Below are 21,134 nucleotides of genomic sequence, written 5' to 3'. Positions count from 1 at the left end.
ACTCGCATGATCCATTGGAGAATCATGACGGATGAGTTTAGCTCAATAGTGATGGTCGACCCATGAAAACTCTTGCCCAGGACAAAAAGGTTATTTTCTGCTGATTATTTCTCATTTGCACGGAATCCATACCGACTAAAGTGCAGCTTATATGCATGTATTTCATTTGCTTTCATTTGCCTTCTGATGTTGCCACCATTTTAGTGCAATCATTAGTTGAAATCAAAGATGGAACTGAACAAATATTTCAAGGGTGTAACAGAACAAATCAGGTCAGTCCAGATCATAGGTTCATACGGACATTACATTTGAATTATCCAAAAGCAGTGGATATGCTAATATTAACATTTATAAGTTACATCTGCTTTGTATGCGGGCATTGAGTGACACAGCAGTGCAAGATTAAAGACCCCTTGATACTTCGTCTACAATAATACTCTTATCATCCCATCTCAAATTAAAGATTAACGCATGATAAAGAGCAGGCCTCTAATCAATTAGAGGCTCTTACGACTGCCAGATCTACAGCAGGCTTCTGAAACATTCTTACAACTGGCATTCCATCACCATTATCATTTCCAACTCTCCAAGAGCGATCTTTCTTCCTCTGAGGCTTCTTATGATGTTTTTCTGGTTTAGCTGACTTCTTTTGCTTCACTATAGCAGAAGTTTTAGAGTATAGCTCACCAGACAAGTCAAATGACTCCAAATCATCTAGAACACGCCCAACATCCACTTTACCAGTATCAACTAAAGCGGAGCTGGAAGAGATCTGGTCATTACAGTCATCAGATTGCGCAATATCTGATTCATTACCTGCTAATAAGCTTGGGCCGACCAATCCATGCACTGAATCCCCTTCTGCACCCCTGCCAGTTGCTCCAGGAGGCATTTCAAAGTGGGGAAGCTTCCCATCAATATAATCTTTCAGAATCTGGCGAGCAGCCTTCGTTTCATCTGGCAGTCCACTTGAGCTTACGTACCCACGGGATGAGCAGTATGCCCTCAACAATTCTGAAGCCAAGGGTGGTCTTGACTGTGGTTCATATGGTTTTGGCTTTGGCAAGGTTATGTTATATATGCTTTCAACAACATGCCTGGGAATCTTATTTGCAACAACTTGCACCACTTCCCTGTGCTCAGTCATCCGGTCGATAGGCAACACTCCTGATGCGATCATTTCATGCCTTGAGCTGGAAAAGGAAGGGAACACTAAACCAGGGCAGTCGCAAAGGACAAGCTCATCTGAGATTATCAGTGTCTGAAAATGCTTTGTTTTGCCAGGTGTTGAAGTAACCCCTGTTCGCTTCCCACCAATCAATGCATTTATCGTAGAGCTTTTGCCAACATTTGGATACCCAACAAATCCAACGACAACATGCATACCTGTTGAATGGACTGAACCAGCATCTGAAGAATTTTCTCCCTGTGGTTCATTCTTGTTCAAAGCCTTCCGGTGCTCTGCAATAGCCTCAGCTTCCGCCTGCAGACGAGCTAAAAGTTCATCCCTGCCATATATTTTGGTATGTAAATCTGATGTAGATTCTTTTGCCCACTTATTTTCCTCCCATTGACTGCTCAGCTTCTTGCCTTCTAGAGCAGCAGAAGCAGCTTTGGCGGACCAAAATAAAAAGAGGATGTTGTGTTGACAGAAGTATTCTGCCCATTTCTGCCTGCAGTTATCAACTTCAAATGATTACTTGCATACGAAGGTAGATATTAAATGTCCAAGAAAAGTACACTAGTTCCAACCTTATGGCAATTGGTAAAAGATCTGCCTTGTTAACAAGAAGCAATGTTCTCTTGTGCTCATCAATTTCACGTGCGTATTCCTGTTGATCAGAGAAAAAGTAATTATCTGAGATACTAAACAGGGATTTTTCCAGTCATAATAGAAAGATGATCAAAGCCCTGTCCGGACGTCCTTTATTACTTGGAAATTCAACTAATAAAGCTGGTTAGGGATACAGCATTAAACTTCTCAAAATATCGAGAGGCACTAGAACTGGCAATCCAACTCAAGAGTTCCTAGTTGGTCCAAAATAGTAAATTGAAGGATTTTTGGTGATGTACACTTGATGTTTATGCTAATGACATGGTAACAGTCTAGGAACTAAGAAGCCAGTTGGTTTACAATTGAAACTTAACCTGCTGAATCGGACATTCCTTGAGCATGCCAACTGGGTTCTATCATCAAACACTAATGGAAGATTAGTTTGTCAAGGTAACTACAAACTCCCAAAAGAATGAAAGCAAACTCACTCCATTTTGTAGAGATGGAGGAAAATAACTGAAAGCACTGATAACAATGAAGATGTTGATAGGTACAGGTCGGGCAATGCTTCCAGTACAACTTAAAATTATAAAGCTTGTATTTGGTTACAAATAGTATGTCTATGAACTCTAACATCATTTCTTTAGTTATAGTAGCAACTGCAGTTTTTTGTATTTTGGGTTCCACTACAGATCCAAGACAGATTGTCTTTTGTAGGGAAAAAACAAAAAACAAAAAAGAACATGTGAACTAAATAGACGCTATCCACATCATCCATTTTGACTACAATATCCTACATCAATTAAAACAGACAACATTTCCCACAATCAAATAACAAGTTAAGATCACATTGTAAACTTCGAAGTATCATCACTGAACCAAATGAATTTTGTAAATCTCTTTTCATTTCCATATGCAGGAAGCCATCCATATTGTAAAGTTAAGTCATTCTCTCTCTTTCTAACGAGGTTTCCAAAATCATCAAATCAACAAAATCAGTAGCAAAAATATTTGTAACTTTGTTGCTGTTCGAGCAATTATTAGAGGTTGAATCTTCACCCCAGCTGCCACAGGAATTCTAGAGGAAAAAAGAGTAATATACATCCGAAAGCTACTAAGCACTGACTTTCTAAGTTCAGCCTATCACCAAGGAAGATGGTCTTCAATTTCCACCCAGCTAGCCCATGATTTGTTCTTTCAATTGTAAGGTCTCAACCCTGCTTTCTGGACCCTATTGTTGATTGCATGAGGATAACATTCTGAACAGTGAGAGTCTTTGAAACACCTTTCAACTAGCCTAACTCAGTTTCTGCGCCTTTAATAGCATTTCTAGAGAAACCGACCTTAACTCATGCCAGTCTCAAAAACATAAAGTATATAAATATAATTTCTCGCCTCATGTAACTTCTAAAGCTACGATATGCAACGTAGGATTAAAGTCATGTTATAGACTAGAGAAGAGAAAGCATTCAAATCATCACTTACAATCCCAACTCTGTAGAGATATGAAATAAATCAACAAAAAAAAATTCTCCTATCATAACATGCTAAGTTTGTGACCATGGTTTTAAATCTAGTACCAAACCTCATAATTTCTTTTCCAACAGGTGCAGTACTGGTATAGTGCCAGAAACAACCATATGTACCAAAACAAATAGCTTGAGAAAAAGAAAGAAAGAAAGAAAGAAAGAAAGAACGAAAAGCTGTTGGAACACACTGGTATGGTCGATAAGGTATAGCCGGTATACACTGATAGACTGGTATGGCCAGTACATATTAATACACAGGGTTTTGGCATCCCAGCACCCAAAACTGGTTTCATATCTGAATGGATAGTATCAGTTGCATTGTCCCATTCTGGTGGTTTTTGAGACCATGTTTATCCTTTACAGAATTCAAGTGGTAAATATGTACTGTCAGTGCAGAATTTGTGACAATTCTCCACTCTTGTGACTATTAAGCATCAAGTGAATAAATAAAACATAGGAATAGAGTGGCATTATAAATGCAAGATGGACATACCTCAAGATCAGGGCAACGGTAAAACAATGGATCCCGAGCATCAACCACCATTACCAGCTATCAAAAAATAATAATATCAGTATTCATATAGCATGCAAGACTTGCCATTAATTTAAAAACAAATGATTAGAAGATCAGTTGAACGAACTGTTATAGTATAATTAAACCATTCTCCAGCCCTAAACAGGATGACCAACAAAAAGGATAGTTAATATAACAAATCCCTTGAGAGAGACCCCTAGGCAAGGAGCCGCTTGTGTTAGGAGATAGTCTTCCACAGCCAGTACTTCACTTGTTTCCTTAACTTTTTCTTTTCTTTTCTTGGTGGCTTGTGTGATTGTCTTGTGCATGCGGACGTGTGCATGTGTGTGTGTGTGCATGTATTGCAAGTTTCTTTCTTTTCTAACAAAGAAAACTATGATAGTTTACCCGAAAGGAAGAGGAGAAGATTAAAACAGGAAACGTTGGGTAGGCACCATGGTAACACTGTCAACAACACATGACTAGGCTTAAGTGCAACTTCAAACAGCTAAGTAGGATGGTCTTTTGTTATGCTGCTCATGAATGTTCCCTATCTTGATGCCCTCACATGGTCTCACTTAAGAACATGTAAATTGCTTAATCATATTAATTTTCCTTTTGCCATTATATGGCACATTAACGACCAGTCTGGTTACTGTGCTCCCCACATAAAGCATGCATATAAACATATATAGAGATCGATATGACACATTCACGTGGGTAAGTGTAACAAGACTGACAGCTGCAAGGCAATAAAAATTATAGATAATAAGAGATAAGCCAAGATTTCCATTAAATGAAAAAAAACAATTTTAATTCCGTGACTTGGTTCGTATTTACCCATGCTGTGGTGCTTGACATGCATATCAAGCACCCATATCCATTCTCCTGTAGGTGACAGTTTTGGTAGTATGCAAACTGCCGAGCAGTCTTTGTTGGTTAATAAGGTGTGGTGATTGCTAAAAGTATGATAGTATAACTGTTGAGGAATAATAATCTGATTCTTACAAGAACAAGCATATATGACAACTATTCCATTTCAACAGGTACATCTCAACTGTCTACTCTTTGAATGATGAAAAGGTAGATATAATCACAACAAGATTGGTGACCTTCATGTAAACCATTGATCAATAATAACTATGCAAAGCCAACTTTCAATTATGACTTTTATTTCTGGAGTTCCATCCAATTTAAATTTGAAATTTTGTCTGGATATTTCCTTGATTAGTTAGTAAAACTGCCATCTACATACATGAATACCAATATTTACCACCCAAACAAAAACATCAGAAAGAATATCCAAGAAGAATGAACCTGTCACACAAAAGCAAGACTAATTAGCTAAATGTCTGAATGGAAAAGGCTATACACTACACAAGCATTTGGATTCCGCTTTAGATATTATTGCTTATTTCTTGATTAACTAATAAAATGTATCCCATGATCATGCTTTTATTGGCACAGATCAAACAATGTTTCATGTTGTTTCAAAAAAAGCAAAGGTTTTATCATAAGACGGAAGGAGCAATATTTTACTCCAAAGGTATTGATGAATCTGAATTTAAATTGACATATGTTGAGAGTAAATTACCTAAAATGCTCTTCACTCCTTGTTTAATTCAAGGTAATGTACTGCTTTGTGCTTTCATAGATACAGATCATTCAGCGTAATGCATCTGAGTAATAATCTTGATCTTGCTCTAAATTTTGATTTACCTTCTTCACAACCTTATGAACTAATAATGGCTGAATGAAACAATAAGATAACAGGACCTACAGGAGGTGTGACTCATACGGAGCTTATTGCATAGATAACCTAAGATATTAGGATCATTAAAGAAAGAAAATAGTAATGTATAAAATATGAAATCCATCAACAGGATCCTTCACAAGATGACATTAGTTTTTTTTTTTTTTTTTAAATCAATTAATTGAGGTTTTGTGTGCCTTTGTTTTTGGGGGAGGGGGAGCACTAGGGGGACAACTCAGCTACAATGGTATATAAAATCATCAGCATGTAAAAGAAAAACAGCAAAAACTTTGATGCAATTAAATGACAATATATCGACTAGATGAACATTGAAAATTAGGAAGTAGACGCACAGATGTGCTATTTTATGAACCATCAGATGTTAAGGAACCAATATCCCTGAGGTGGTCTTAAATACTAGCAAGAAGGTGCATTTGGGAAGGTTGACAAGAACTCATTGCTGACCAACCTCTATTCAACGTATTTGGAACATGTAGAGATCAGTATCATTCACCAAGTATCTGTGCAGACATAAGACTGGCAATGACCGGTGATCTATATTTTGAGCACAAAGAATTACATCAATGTGGTCAACCGGAAGATTTAGGAGCTCTACATACTAACCTCCCCTTCCCAATGAAACCAGTCCCCAGTGCATGTTGATTGAATAAGACAATCAATTAATGGTAACAAATTGGTTAAATTTTCTCTCACAGGTTGGTTGCTATGCAAGCAAGAGGAAGATATCAATTTCTTTTTTTTAAAAAAAAAAGTTAAATCAAAACTAGATGAGAACATTCATCAAGCAACCCTAATCAAAAAAGTTACCTTCTTAACCAAAATATTTTGTTAATCTTAACAAATACTTATCCAGATAAAAGGAACCTTACCAAGTCACTTCGTTCAAGCACTCTCCAGAGCTGTCTCCAAATATCCAGGTTCTTCTCAAAAGGAGTAAGAACAAGCTTCTCATTCTCCTCAAGTCTGAAATAAATGATCTTATTTTGAGATAGATGCATATTAAAAAAATAGTTTAGCTAATACAAAGTATATTAACCAAATGAATAAGATTGACAAGTCAAGCCAAAGAATAAAATGATTAAGTTCAGATTCAATCAGCAACTTGACCTTACAAAGAAAAGAAGTTTAAGAGAGTATAATTAAAAGCTTAACCAGACAAGATTAAAGATAATAGAGATACACTCGAACCTATAAGATTCTGCAGAAGTACAATATAAGAATCAGGATTCAAATGGAAAGCCCACAGCTTAAAGCATATTCCAATAATGAAGCCAGCCATTCAAGTGGTTTCTAACTACTATTTCCTATTAGTAAGACAAAACTTTGACTCATAAAGATAAAATGTACTTCAATTCAAATTGTGAGAAGCTTACAGATAATAGCAAATGGTTCAAGGGATCAACAAATAGAAGATATTTGAAAATAAACTTACTGGCATTATGACCACACTAAAACAAGCTAGTAAATAAATCTACAGGCTTAACATGAAATAGCCCCCCCTTTTCATAGAGAAAAACCACAAACTCCCGAGACAACAGAAATGGAAGCAATAAAGTTCTATGGAAAACATATAATATAAGTTTAAAATAGGAAGTCTTGGACATAAGTACTGGTCAAACCAAAACGGCCCAAGCTATGTGCTTGATTTCAGATATGGTACCAAACAAGGTTCATCGAACAGGAATATGGCACAGGTCCGTATCATGCATTCCACGGCATACTGAACATAGAAAAGGAGGGAGAAGGGGACATGGAGAGGGAAAGAGGGACAAGGAGAGGGAGGGAGGGTGGAGAGGGACGGGAGAGGGATGCTTTGAAGAGAGGGGACATGGAGCATCTTGGCCCAAAGCCCTTTGAGCTCTTCGGCCATCCATACGGAAGCGATCGAGAGAGAGAGAGGGGGGGGATGCTGGAGAGTAGGGAGAGGAAGCATCTTCATCCTTAGCCCTTGGAGGCTTTGACCACCCATCCACACACAATCAAGAAAGAGAGAGAGAGAGGCGGGGCCACCTTCTTGGCAGCAGCCGACACAAAAAGAGAGAGCGATGGAGCTAGGGTTCCATCTTCGAGAGAGGTCAAGAGAGGCATCAAGGGGGCCGTTTGGGGGGGGGTGGTTTGAGAGCTTATATAGGCCGAACTAATCCAATCGGCTAAGCCGTTCTAGGTCAGATTTGGTAGTGCACATCCCACACTATCTACTTCAGATCTGTTCAACAAACACTGGTATCCAATATACATTTTCAAAAAAACAAACAAAATAAGAAAATTTTTAGTAATGTCTACTCCTTATTCCTTAAAAATATGGATATATCAAAATTGATAACCATCTCTTCCTACTAAGATTCGTCAAACCAAAACTAGACCCCGTGCGAGCCAAGCGTTGGTATGGCTCGGTACACGCCTCCAAACCAAACACGAATCGACACGATAAAGAAAGGAGAGGAGAGAGGAAGGAAGAGGGAGAGGCCGGCCGAACACGGCGATGGCCACCAGAGGGTCAAAAAGGCCCCCGGAGAGCCCTCCCCCTTCGCCTGATTGAAACAGGGGTGAGATGCCTTGTTTCAATCACAAAATCACAATCCTTCAATTTTTTTGCTGGTTCATAATGAAGCTAGCAACTTAGGTGAAAAAATAAAGAATCACAATTTTGTGATTGAAACAAGGGCGTCTCACCCCTGTTTCAACCAGACGAAGGGGGAGGGCTCTACAGGGCCCTCTCCAGCCCCACCGCCAGCCACGGCCGGCTCTTCCTCTATTTCCCAACATCCCTCTCTTCAGTTCATCCTATCCGGTGCACCATAGTCAGCCATAGCCCTCTGACCGCCTCTCTGGCCTTTCCCTCCCCCCTCTCTCTTTTTCTCTCTTTCCTTCAGTGTTCTACATTCTATATCGGAACTGTATTGATAGACTATCGCTATGATTCGACACACCCTGAACCGTTCGGTTCAAATTGGTTTGGTGAATCTTCCTATGCAATACAAATTTAAAGGCAATTATTTTACAATGGTTGTCATATCTGAAATAAATATAATGCTTCTTGGAATGCTACTTGAACATGATAGAAATGGGTCTCCTCAATAAAGATCGTCTTTAGAACATATTTAATTATAATTATGATGTAGACTATAAAGAAATCCAAAGAAAGAAGTTAAACAGCATGATTGATCCTATTGAAATGTTGTAAAGATATATTATCAACAAAGACAATAATCACAATCAAAATCATTAAGGACTTCCATTTCGATTTCAATAATGATGAAAAATATAATAACTAAAAATATGCAATCCTTGCATTGCTCACTTCAGTTACATTGGAACTCATTCCAAGTTTGGGGTGTTCATTATGCATTTTTTATGACTCTTAAGTCTTTTGATATTTGATGACCACATAATTGAATTCATAGGCTTCAATGATCAAGAAAGGATTATCTTGACTTTCAAGTGTTTAAACATGGTTCGCCGAACCACCTCGAATCAAGCGGTTTGAGGCATGCCGAACCATACTGATGGCTAATCGGTACGATTCGGACGTTCGATTCGGAACGCCGACAATAACAAAGCGAGGGAGAAGAAAAGAGAGGAAGAGAGAGAGGAGAGAAGGAAAGAAAAGAAAAAGACCAACAGTGATCTGTCGAGACTACCGAAGGGCCACCAAGGCCTCCAGGCTCCACGACCCTCCACGAGATGCAAGAAGAGACAGATAAAGAAAGGAGAAGGGAGAGGAGGAGGGGAAGGCGGCAGGAAGGCCGTCGAATGGCCGCCATGGCCGTCGGATGGCCCAAAATAGTCCCATAATAGGTTTGTCGGCAAGCACATTGCTAGCTTCACTATATATCATGTTTTTCTTCAAAAACACAATGAAACAGGAGTTTCGCCCCTTTTTTGAACCCACGATAGCCGTAGGACTGTTTTGGACCGTTTGATGGCCACGGCGGCCTCTCCACCGCCTCTCTCCATTCCTCTCTCTCTATCTCTCTCTGCTCACTTTCTCTCACGAAGGATCGTGGAACCCAAAAGACCTCGACGGCCCTCCAGTGGCCACCACAGGCATCTCCCCTTCCCTCCCTCCCCCCTCTTTCTTTCTCTCTTTTTCTCCTCGGTTCATACCTCATTTCAGTGTCGATTCGAGCCTAGTACAGTCAAATACGGAGGCGTACTGACACGTACCATCGACCGCCCAGCATAAGGTCTGGTTCTGAGCCGGCGATCCTTGTGTTTAAAGCTTACATTACTAACAACTCGATCATGTCATTAGGATACTTGTCCTTCAATCACATCTCTAGCACCTTCTTTAGCTCGGACACCTTTTGATGTGGCTCTCTCTCATAATTTGTTCGGAATGAGAAGATTTTCTTCAGCCACCAACATCTTAACAGATTCATATTTCCTATATGTATCTCTCTTCATATCTCAAAAGATTTAATTCTCGTCATCCTGTGACACCTCTTAAAACCCTTAAAAAGAGGACTTTACAAAATTAACAAGAATGATTAGAAATATGAAAGAAAAAAGAGAAGGGGCCATCTTCTCGCCATGTTGTTCTATAAGGAAAAGAGAACAATGAGGAGAGAAGAGAATATATGAATGAAGTAACAGTAAGTGTCTCTTGAGATGGAAGCCACCCCCAAAGAATAAAGCCGCATTACTAATAATATTTCTCTAAACACTTCAAAAACATTGAACTTATAGATATAAATCTCTGCTCTTGAGACAAGTTTGAGATGCTTGTACAAAACATAAGCATGGGCATGAATTCAAATGTGTTTTAATTATTTGTCTCTAGGCTACTCACCCCGATAATTTAATCCACTAACTAGTGGGGCTGCAAATAGGTTGGGTCAAACCAAGCCATGCTTGACCCTTACCAAATCCAATTTCATATTTGAGTCAAGATATTGGACCCAAATCCAACTCATTACCTGATTAGGTATGGTCAGGATTAGATCATGGAAAGAATTTTAGACCATGTCGGTCATTCGGATTAGATTGGAGTCAAGTATGACCCAGGCCAACCCCAACCCAAATCGAAATGATCAGGTTCGGGTCAGAAGTGGATTAGATCAGGTTTGCAGTTCAAGTCGAGCATCAAGCTATTTCTTGTATATCCAAAATATAATAATAAATAAATAGATATTCATTTACCAAAAAATTAAATAAAAATAAAAAGAGCAAACTGAAACTTGAATTTTCATTCAAAAACTTCTAATTTCATCCAAATAATTGATCAATATTAAGTTTTTACTAATTACAATTTTATAGAATATATTCTATACATTGAAAAAATTGAGGACATTATAATAAATAAGAATCCACCAAAACAAATAATGAAATGTGAGTGTTTAACTATAGTTAAGTGAAAATAGATGAGAAGAGATGTAGTTGTTGAAATGAGAAAAAAAGGACTTAGTTTAAATGAGAGTTCATTCAACAAATTGGGAAAGATATTTAGAGTGAATGAGAAGGATGTTTATATGATTAAGATTTTTGGGCTGGGCCAGATGAAATTTAGGTCAGGTTAGACCCCCTTTTTTGTTGACCCACATTAGACCAAGATGATATACGGACCGGGTTGGGCCGGGTCAAGTTGGAAAGTACAAGGCTCAAATCTAACTCGAAATTTAGATCAAATTCAATTTTTGAACCTAACCCATGGGTCATCCAATACAGATTAGGTTAACTCTAATAAAGTTAGGACCAAGTTTGATCATGGGTCAACCCAACCATTTGCAACCCTACTAACCATGCTTCCTTTGGCTTTGAAATAAGGCAAAATAAAATGAAGTCAATCTTATTATTATGCCAAAAACCGAAAGTTAAAACAACTAAACTAGATAGCATAGCCTAGTCAAACTTTACCTGAGCTAAACTAAAGTAAATTACTCCACCAAGAAGATTGGAGCAATTTACTCCACACCTCTAACTTGCAACTCTTTCCAAAACTACCCTTCCCTCTCATCTCTCATGCCCTAGTTATGCTACCATTTTGGATATTATATAATATGATTGTCATCAAGGTTCAACATTCATCTATAGGGAAAGACAAACATCCATGTTTGTATGTAGCAGCATTATAGGCTAATGTGGTTGCATTTAATTAGTCATCAACAAAATAGATGGTATGCTCATATTCAATCATACAATGCCATGTTAGAATGAAAGGACAAGATGTGTAAGGCCATATACATATCTAGTACCCTAAAAGAAAAGTTAAAAAAAAAAAAAGGGAACAAATGAGAGGAAAAACTTGCATAGGTTGATGATCTTTGTTATCAATTGGCTCAGGGTCAACCACTTAGACAAGGTTGACCATATGCATGATGATGTCATTGACCAATATTATGCCAACAATCTCGGATAAGGAATATGGTGAAAAGTTCTATTAGACATCTTGGACAATGGAACTCTGCTACGAAATCATGGAAAGAGGAAAGAGATGAAGAAACTAGGTTCTAATCTTGGTGTTACCCTGCCCAATTTTTTTCTTGCCTCTTCAAGCCTATTTTCTGACAGAAATACAGAATTCACTGATTTTAGTATAGAACTCAATAAACAACCTTATTTGGTCCTTGCATGCAATGAAAAGCATTAGCAACAATAACCATGAGAAAAATGATAAGTGCAAGCATCACTCTCTTTTTTCTTTGATCGAGATCCACATATTCATGTATAGTGTTACTTTAAAAGAAACAAATATTGGCATCAGGAAAAAGAAAAAATTGACCAGCGCCTAGACTTGTCTTAAATTGACCAGTGCTTAGGCATGTCTTTCCTTGTGGCTATTATTGCCAGCACTTTCTATCTCACATGAAGGATAATTGAGAATACCCATGCCACAACCTCTAAATTATATTTCTAACTATAAAAGTCCTAAGATGCAAGAATAAATTCAGTCAAAGTAAGACCAAGACTAGAATCCATTTTTACTTATCTATTTCTCCTTTCCATGGTTTTATTGCAGAGTTTCATCATCCCAACTCATCATGATGGCAGATATGCGATATCGGGAGCAGTCTCCAAGCCCCCACAAAAAAAGAACCATCACCTTAATTCCTATCCAAGAATTTTAACATAATCTAGATCGGTGAGATTGTCATCCAAGTCTACATGATTGGCTTCAACCCATTTGACAATAAGACTATTAATTTCATATATCCCTATCCTCTGTTCCTTTTTTTTTTTAAGATACAGACAAGGGCAGAACCAGGGTTATTCTCCAAGGGGATCAAACGTATAAATGCTTTTACAAACATGGTTTTCCATGCCAATATGGCAGCACACAATTGGCTATGAATAGACCATACATCACATTGAGGATTGACTAAATGTGACCGCATTGATGTGCAAGGTGGTGTGCTCCTACATGAAAACATGGATATATTTCTTCCCTAATGGGCGGATGCTGAACCTTCATCACAATCATAACATATAAAGACTTTTTTATAGGAAAATGTGAAAGTGACAAAGTGATATTTGGAGGTGTTTAGCTAGGTATATACCATAACTACAATAATATTGAACATATGATACAAGAAATGTCTCCTTAGTATGCAATGTTGGATCCAAGGAAGTGCAAGGTGCCACGACCCTCCAAAGGAAACAAAAGTCTCTATATTATTTAGCACATGGCCCTCTTACATTTTCTCCACAGCCCCCTCACCCACTTCTTCCAATACAAGACCTATAATCATAACTCACCCACAATCAAAGAAGTTTAAATTTGGATGGGTTACCTCTACTAAATCATTTGGGCTAGGAGCCTGGGGTTGTTTTTGTAGTATAGCCTCTTCTAATTCAAATCCACTTGCCATATTACTTCTATAAATAAAAAATTTTAATTACTCAGATTTATTTTAAAGAATAATAGGAAACCTCTTTGCATTGTCTTAGAACTTTAGTCTCCAAGAGTTTGGCATGTGCCATGCACATGATAAGAGATGAACAACCTCCAGAGCAAAGCCCCATGAACACCGGTTAGGAGTTTGCTTTTAACAATAGACAATCTATTTTATAACTAAAGAAGCATGTATAGGTATGAACCCACTAAAAGAATCACCAAATGCACAAATAGACTATAGCTCCACATAAGAAAGAACTATTTGGACTTATGAGGTTGACACTTTCTCCCAATTTTATACCATCAAATAGGTGGCTGCTTCCAGGAGGCTTATGCTGTTGCTCAAGCCTCATGACATTAAATACAAGATTGTTTCTTTTACTATAGGAGGCTTGCATACAACTTTGCTTCTTTTTGGTAGCATCACGCACATCTGCTTTCTTAAAATGAAACTAAGTCCTACCCAATCACAAGTGCAACATGACAAACTTAGAGTAGATTTTTCGTATAATTGCTATGCAAATATAGTATTGCAGGCTGCCTTCTAGATCTAGAAAATAAAAGACTAAATGAGATTGGATAAGCAGTACTCATGTGGAGATGAATTGAAACCACCGCAAATTTGATTTCATTGTATTTGGATGATCAATTTTCATAAATGGCAATCCGCAAACTAACAACTTAATTGTTAAAGAACATGGTTGGAACTAGTGGGAGCCAAAGCCCCCCTAAAAATCATAAAGCCTTTTTATCCTTAGGGAATGAACCCTCTTAAATTTTGTCCTGGCCTCAGTTTGAGGAATGGAAATAGTTTCACTCAAGGTTTTAAGACTAGGTTTCAGTTTCATTTTCGGTTTCGGTTTCGGTCCCTTGAGTAAAATTTTGACGTCAACTATTTCAACAATTTGCTCAAGTTTCAAAGTTGCGGTCAAAAAAGTGAAACATTCCAAGAAAAAGAATCAGAAAAAAGTCAAAGTAAGTTATTGCATATTATTTTGTTGTGTTTTGAGTTATTTGGGACCATGGTTTGTGTGAGTTCAGGTTGAAATTAAATCCTATTGAAGCTTAATGTGTTATATTAAACTTTCCATTCATTATAAAATATATAGTGTTTTCATATAACTTTTGGATTTTTCCTACATATCTAATTTTTGTAAATTTTTCATCTTGACTCTTGTTTTGTTTTTTTGTTTTTTTGTTCTTTTTTTTTTTTTTTGCATTCTACCAAAATTTTATCTTGTATATATTTCATTCTATTTCATTTTAATAACTTATCTAGGCAACTAAACCTGATCTAAGCATGTTCATTCTATTAATCCTAATGACCCATAAAAATATAATCTATTTGTTTCATTTGAGTAATCCACCAAGCAACAAAACACCCATTTAAGCATATCTTATTCTATTCCACGTTAATAACGAATCTAAAAAAAAAAAAAAAGTCAAAACCCATTTTTATATCATTACTTCAGAGCCTCAGTGTGCAGCTTACCCATCACAACAATGAAGCTTAAACATTAAAAAAAAAAAGATCTGATGATTAGAACCTATATAAATGTGCTTTATAAAACTAAACATATTAACTTGTTAATCAAAAAATAAAAATGAAAAAGAACTGTTTTGGTCGATTTTGGCCAAAGCTGACCAAACTGGCTGAAACCAAAAATTTCGGTTAGATTTAAATTGGTCTTAGACAAACCAACTGCATGCTTGTTCCTTTCATAAGATCCACGAATTAATAATTTAGTTGTGAAAAGCATGGAGGAACCAAGGGGATAGTGGAGGCCATGACCCCCCCCTGAATATCATCAATTCCTTATTATGGTCAGAGTATAATTAGGGATTTGGCCCCTCCTAAAAGTTTAATTCCCCCACCTCCCTTAAAATTTTGGTGTTTGTTTTCTTTTAAATTGGAAATTTCCACTCATTTTAATCCTATACAAATGCAAACCTTGGGTTGCTTAGTACTTTTTTGGCATAACCACCCCAATATCCCCAAATATCATGAAGTAACTTGTAAGTACTACATTAAAAATGCAAGGACCTTTTTCAAGTAATCTCCTTATCAAAAATGGAATTCATAATTTAATGAATGCTAATTTTCTTCTCTAAAAAGCATTGCAAATTTAGATTCTTTATGATTCTCACCCTCAAGTATGATCACACCCACCTAATTTATTGGTTGCCATTTAGGTGCATCTGTCAAGTTGATCAGGTGCTATTGTTACTCCATATTTCCATCATTATAGGTGCCTCATAGTAAAAAATAGATTCTCTTCAAGCTCTTTAATTGAAAATATTTTCACCTTTTTTAATAAGGCAGACCTCTATAAGATGAATAATAGTAAACTTGGTCAGCCAAAGTTACTAGTTTTTTTTTAAACAACATACAGGATAAACTTTCTCTTTTTCCTTTTTAGGAAGTGTATGAAAAAGTTGCTACAGGTTGCATCTCTTTTCTTTTTTCCATTGCATGGTTATTAATTAGGTATTTCAATTATAGAGAAACCTAGATGCTCCACAACTTTTTTATTAATACAAAGAAATATTTAGTTTACATAAACTACATGGATACCTTTTAGATTATGCAATTCAGTGCTTTCAGATGCATCATGCAATTTCAGCGGTATGATCTATGTGATACAAGATTAGATGTTCACATTGTTATACAAGTATCTAAGCAATCTAATGCAAATTTTTATAAGAAAACTTAATATTGTTAATTATATCGTTGCCCCACCTAAGGTTTCATTCTTGGCTCCAACTATTGTGAGATGGTTGAGGTTATTTTTTGTAGTTGTTGACACTCAATTGCTCCCTAGGAGGTAGCTTTACCAGCAATAATGAAGCACTTTCTGATTTTATAGATAACTGGGCAATGATTATGGAGACATACAAATACTGTGGCTATATTGATTGATAATGAATATAACAGTATGAAAATCCTTGTGTATGCCAATATGTAATAAAATGAGCAAAAAAATGAAGAGGGAAAGATAGTTGCAAAAGGCTGGAGTGTATAATGCTCCACACCTTCACGTACAAATGGTCATAGATGATCATAACAAGCGATTTGAGTTAGGTCATTAAAGCTTGGGAAAAATAAGTAAAGATGTAAATAATTAGGGGAGTCAAGCATAGCTTGATTGAGCTTGGGCCTGATCAAGCTTCATTTGAAATTAAACTCAAGCTTGAACTCTTGGATGGAGCTTAAATTATTTGCCATTATTTCAAGCTTAGTTCAAGCTTAATTTCGAACTGAGCCAAACACGATCCTAATTGATTAGCTTGATAATCCTAATGTGAGCTGAAATTAATTCAACATTGAATCAAGCTCCATTCAAGCTTGAATTATAGCTTGACTCAAACTTAGTTTAAACCCAAATTAACATTTAATTGACTCCAAGAATAAATGATTCGAACTTTTCTCAAGCTAACCTCAAGTTGAGGTCGAGCTGTTAAGTTTATGTGACAATCCTACTAATGATCCTTCATATAAATCACCAACAAAGATATAAGAATTTTTTTCCTTGCTAAAGAATGTGGAATTTGAGAAGAATGAGATGCACAAAATAAATATCATCTACCTGCTTTGAAAAATTCATTTCAAAACTTTCGTTCAATTAAGGACTCATTTCTTCCCTTGTGCTACCTCGGGAGAAATATGTAAAGTCTAGCACGCACACATATCATAAAAGGTGTGAAGCACCGTGTAAGATAAGCACCTATATGAGTAACTTATGTAGTTCACATGGTCATTTCACATAGCCAATGTTATGATCCCTTAGTAGCCAAAACCATGCAACACTTTCACTGGAACTTACTTACATGAAGGGTGCAAGTGTGGCAGCAGATTTGGGTGAGGTGCAAGGAAAGATTCTCTCTCTCTCCCTCCCCCCCTCTCCCTCTCCAAGGAAGCAAGTGAGCAACTAGTCTCTAGAGATTTAGAAGCTGGTGTAACACTATAGACAGAATATTGTTAAGCTCTTGAATCTTGCTCCCACTCTCACACCCACCCACTTCCAATCACTTCCATTCCCCTCTTTAACCAACCACCATCTATGCCACCTATAAGAACAATAGGCACCAAGTACCAACAACTTATAATATTCTTATTTTTTTATAAGTAAGCTACCAAGAAGTTTCCACATTTAGGAGGTGTTTGGTTCGCGACTAGAATTGAAATCGGAATGGATTAGAATGAGAATCGGAATAGCCGTATCCTCAGAAGTGTTTGGTTCGTGATTGAAATTGAAATCGGAATCAGAATCAGAACAAAGATGTGAATTCTTAGGGGAGAGTTGGGATTGGGTTTTAGGAGGGATTCCCATTCTGCCCTGGAATTACAATCAGAATAAGACTCCCTCTAATCAAACGGTTGGAATGGGAGTCACCCATTCCCATTCTAGGCTCCAACTCCCTCCAACCAAACAACCCCTCATAGCTTTCTGAAAAATTCATGTCGCAATCCCCGTATTTGAGTTTGCAAGCGCACCATTCTTGTTTCAAAAACTAATCTAAAGCCTTGAGGGAATATTGAATTTTAATTTTCAGAAAAACTTCCCTCCTGAGGCTACATGATTCACAAACACACCTTCTTAAAAGATTTTGAAAATTTGCAACCACCCCATGTTGCACACCCCAATATAGTTATGGTTACTGAAAGGAACAAGTTAGAGTTACAATAAATCACTGAAAAAGAAGAGCTTGGCAAAATGAAGACTAAACATGTGATATGAGTCTTTCTTTTGCAGAGATAGAGATGACAGGAACTAAGAACACATCAGTCCAGTGCTCCAGCAACCCAGTTTTTTACTCAAAAAGAATTGCCGCTTCTTGGAGGAAAAAATATTGTCATGCTGAAACATCAGTCAAGGCCAAGAAAAACTTTACTCCGGTTATTTGCTATTGTTCCCATGATTCATAGTAATATGGTCAAACATTTTTCCATCTAATTCAGATTTTAATGTGAAAGGAAGCAGTATAGAAAACATGCGAAACTCGTTATTGAGAAGAGCAAACATGTTGCATAATGCTCATTTTAATTGAATCCACACATGATGTCAAGCAACTATGCTATAAAATAACTCACCTTGCAAGACTTCTACGCCAAACTAAAAAGGCTTGTCTTTCATTCGCATCAAGCTCTTCCACCGACATTGTAGCATTCCATGGAGGCCTGCACCATATCATAGTCAAAAACACATCACCCTTGAGTAGCTAAACCACAAGCGCATGCATCAAAAGAATAATAGAGCTTGAAGAAGACACAAGTTGTCATACGATCAACAAACCTGCGGGGAACCCGAAGATTGCTGGCATGCAAGGCCTCCTCTTGTTTCTGTAGCTGCCTCCTCTCCTCTGGAGTCATTTTACTTGTTTCCAAGCCCACATCACTGTACCCAAATTTTCAAGAACTTGTACACGCAATCGAAAAACTAGGGATTTGGGAATGAAGAAGATGACTAAAACGTAAAAGAAACAATTTCTCTTGGATAAAAAGTAGAATTGGGAATAGATACGTACAGATTGATGAGGAGATTGGGGGCGGGGTTGTCGAGGGAGTAGACGCGGTCGGCCTCCTCGGCTTTCTCGAGGACGGCGTCGATGTCGCTGACGTCGGTGACGGACTCAAGGACCCTCCGGTTCTGGAGGCGGAGGGCCCGGCCCTTCTCCTTTGACTCCCGCACCATCTGGTTGTGCTGCCTCACCAGCGCCCGCCCCAACCCCTCCGATTTGTCCTTCCTCCCTCCCATCCTTCTTCTCCTTCTCCTCCTTCCTTCCTTCCGATCGACGCCGCCGCTGGCTCCTCTTTTACCACCAAAAACCCTAGACGAGCCTCACTTCTCCTCTCTCTCTATCTCTCTGTCTCTCTCTTCTCTTCTCTTCCGGAGAGAGCGTTAGCTTTTGGTCTTTGGTTTGGCTTTCGCCGCCCGCCACTTACCCGGGGGAAGACGTCGCCGAGAGAAATATATTTCACCGCCCGCCACGAACCCGGGGCCACGTTAGCAACCTGTCGCCAAAAAAACTTGGCCGCTGCCACCGTTTTTACATTGAGTTGTCGCCGCTGGACACTCGGACGGATTTTTTTTTTTTTTTTTTGGATAATCGATCCCTTCCAAATTTTAATAGAATTCATTTAGCACATCCTAGTAAGAGCAGATATAGATTTAAAATTTGAATTAAAATCTATTCAAATTTAAAATGAATTTAAAATTTACTTCTTGGATATCCGCAATCCAAATTCTTAACCCCTGGCCAACGCCTAAGCTACCGTATTGGCCGCCCCAAGCCACCTACTTGATTGAGGCTCTTAAGGATGAAAAAAACGTAAGAAAACAGTGAAAAAATAAAAAAAATATTTAAAAAAATAAAAAAAATCAAAAAATCAAAATATAAGACCTTTTCTCCCATGAATTGATCATTTTATTTTTTTCTTTCTTATTTTTTTTTATTTCATTCTCTTTCTTCGAAGATCCATAGAAAAAGAGAGCACTTAATGGAGATGGGAGGGATTTCTTAGGTTCCAAGCCTCCCACCCGAGACTCTTGAGGATGGAGAAAAAAAATCAAAGAAAATAAGAAAAAAGCAAGAAAAATTAAAAGTAAAGACCTTTTTCCACATAGTTGGTCATTTTTTTCCTTTTCGCTTCTTTTTCTTTTCATTTCATTCTTTTTCTCTGGAGATATGTGGGAAAAGAGAGTACTTGAGGGATCGGAGGGATTTCTTAGGTTTTGGGGTTTTTGCTCAGCATATGGGATTTTGTGGGAGTTGTGGCGGTGTGAGTTGGTTCCTTGAGGTTTTGAGAGCTTAATCTTGGTAGAAGTATGATATTTTGGAGGGTTTGGGGAATTTTGATCTAAAGGATTCTTCTTTGGCTACAAAATTTTTAGTTTATGGAGTTCTATTACAGGACAGATTCGAGTACCCAGTATACCAATTTTAAATGGAATAGATTTGAGATTTGTGGTTAATTTCATAATCAGGTTTGGATAGTTTCAAGTAGCTAGATTTTAAATTGGTTCGGATATGGAGAGGACAAAACTTGCTGGTATCTTACCTATTGCCATCCCTAGTCACTGCACTTAAAGCATGTATTTCGTTTAATTCATTTAAAAATTAATTTTAAAAAATATCACTATATTTAATCCAGTTTTCAAAATGCCCTAATCAGCTATTCCAATTCCAATTTAATTAATCATGTTAAGAAAAATAACAATTATAATTTTCAATTAAATCAATTCTAACTGTGATTTTGATTTCGATCGCAAATGAAATGCACCTATGATTTCTTTGATGTTTCTATATAATTTATTCTCAGGATTTCAGGAAAAAGCATAGTTAAGGATAGAGAGGTATGGTACAAAAAAAAAATATTCTTGTATCTCTATAAATATAATGATAGCAATCTTTTAACTGAGTTTTTCTTTATAATCCAAATATCTTTTCTAGCTAAACTATCTTAATTGAAGAAGCATAATTGGTAATATCTCTAATAAAATTATAATTAATAAAAAAAGAGAGGAATAAAAAAAGAAATTAAGTATATAAAAACCTCCAATCATAAAATGCACCTACAATGTTAATATTTAATTATAATAATAATAAAGAATCAATTAACATATCACCCATTTTACTAAACTACTGGGCTTTTTAATTTCAATCTTTTCTTATCTATTCCTCTTCTCCTCGTCTCCTTTTCTTACAAA

General features: G+C 37.2%; 1 protein-coding gene across 2 annotated transcripts; it reads right to left on the bottom strand.

The window, feature by feature from the left end:
* Nucleotides 1-216: 216 nt before the first annotated feature.
* LOC105059853 (GTPase LSG1-1) lies at nucleotides 217-19,410 on the bottom strand. 2 transcript variants are annotated; one of them, XM_073251587.1, is made up of 8 exons: nucleotides 18,952-19,410; nucleotides 18,720-18,821; nucleotides 18,518-18,604; nucleotides 6,461-6,554; nucleotides 3,797-3,853; nucleotides 1,753-1,832; nucleotides 1,387-1,673; nucleotides 217-1,299 (listed from the first exon to the last, which is right to left on the bottom strand). In XM_073251587.1, the coding sequence occupies exons 1-8, from the start codon at nucleotides 19,179-19,181 to the stop codon at nucleotides 494-496; spliced, it is 1,743 nt and encodes a 580-aa protein (XP_073107688.1). In that variant the 5' UTR covers nucleotides 19,182-19,410; the 3' UTR covers nucleotides 217-493. The 2 variants fall into 2 exon arrangements, with proteins under 2 accessions (XP_073107688.1, XP_010941628.1); XM_010943326.4 differs by having other exon boundaries at nucleotides 217-1,673.
* Nucleotides 19,411-21,134: the final 1,724 nt, after the last annotated feature.

This window comes from Elaeis guineensis, chromosome 2 (genome assembly GCF_000442705.2).
Source record: "Elaeis guineensis isolate ETL-2024a chromosome 2, EG11, whole genome shotgun sequence".
NCBI lineage: Eukaryota > Viridiplantae > Streptophyta > Magnoliopsida > Arecales > Arecaceae > Elaeis > Elaeis guineensis.
The sequence above is the reverse complement of the archived record's forward strand: the minus strand, read 5'-3'. Positions and strand labels throughout refer to the sequence as shown.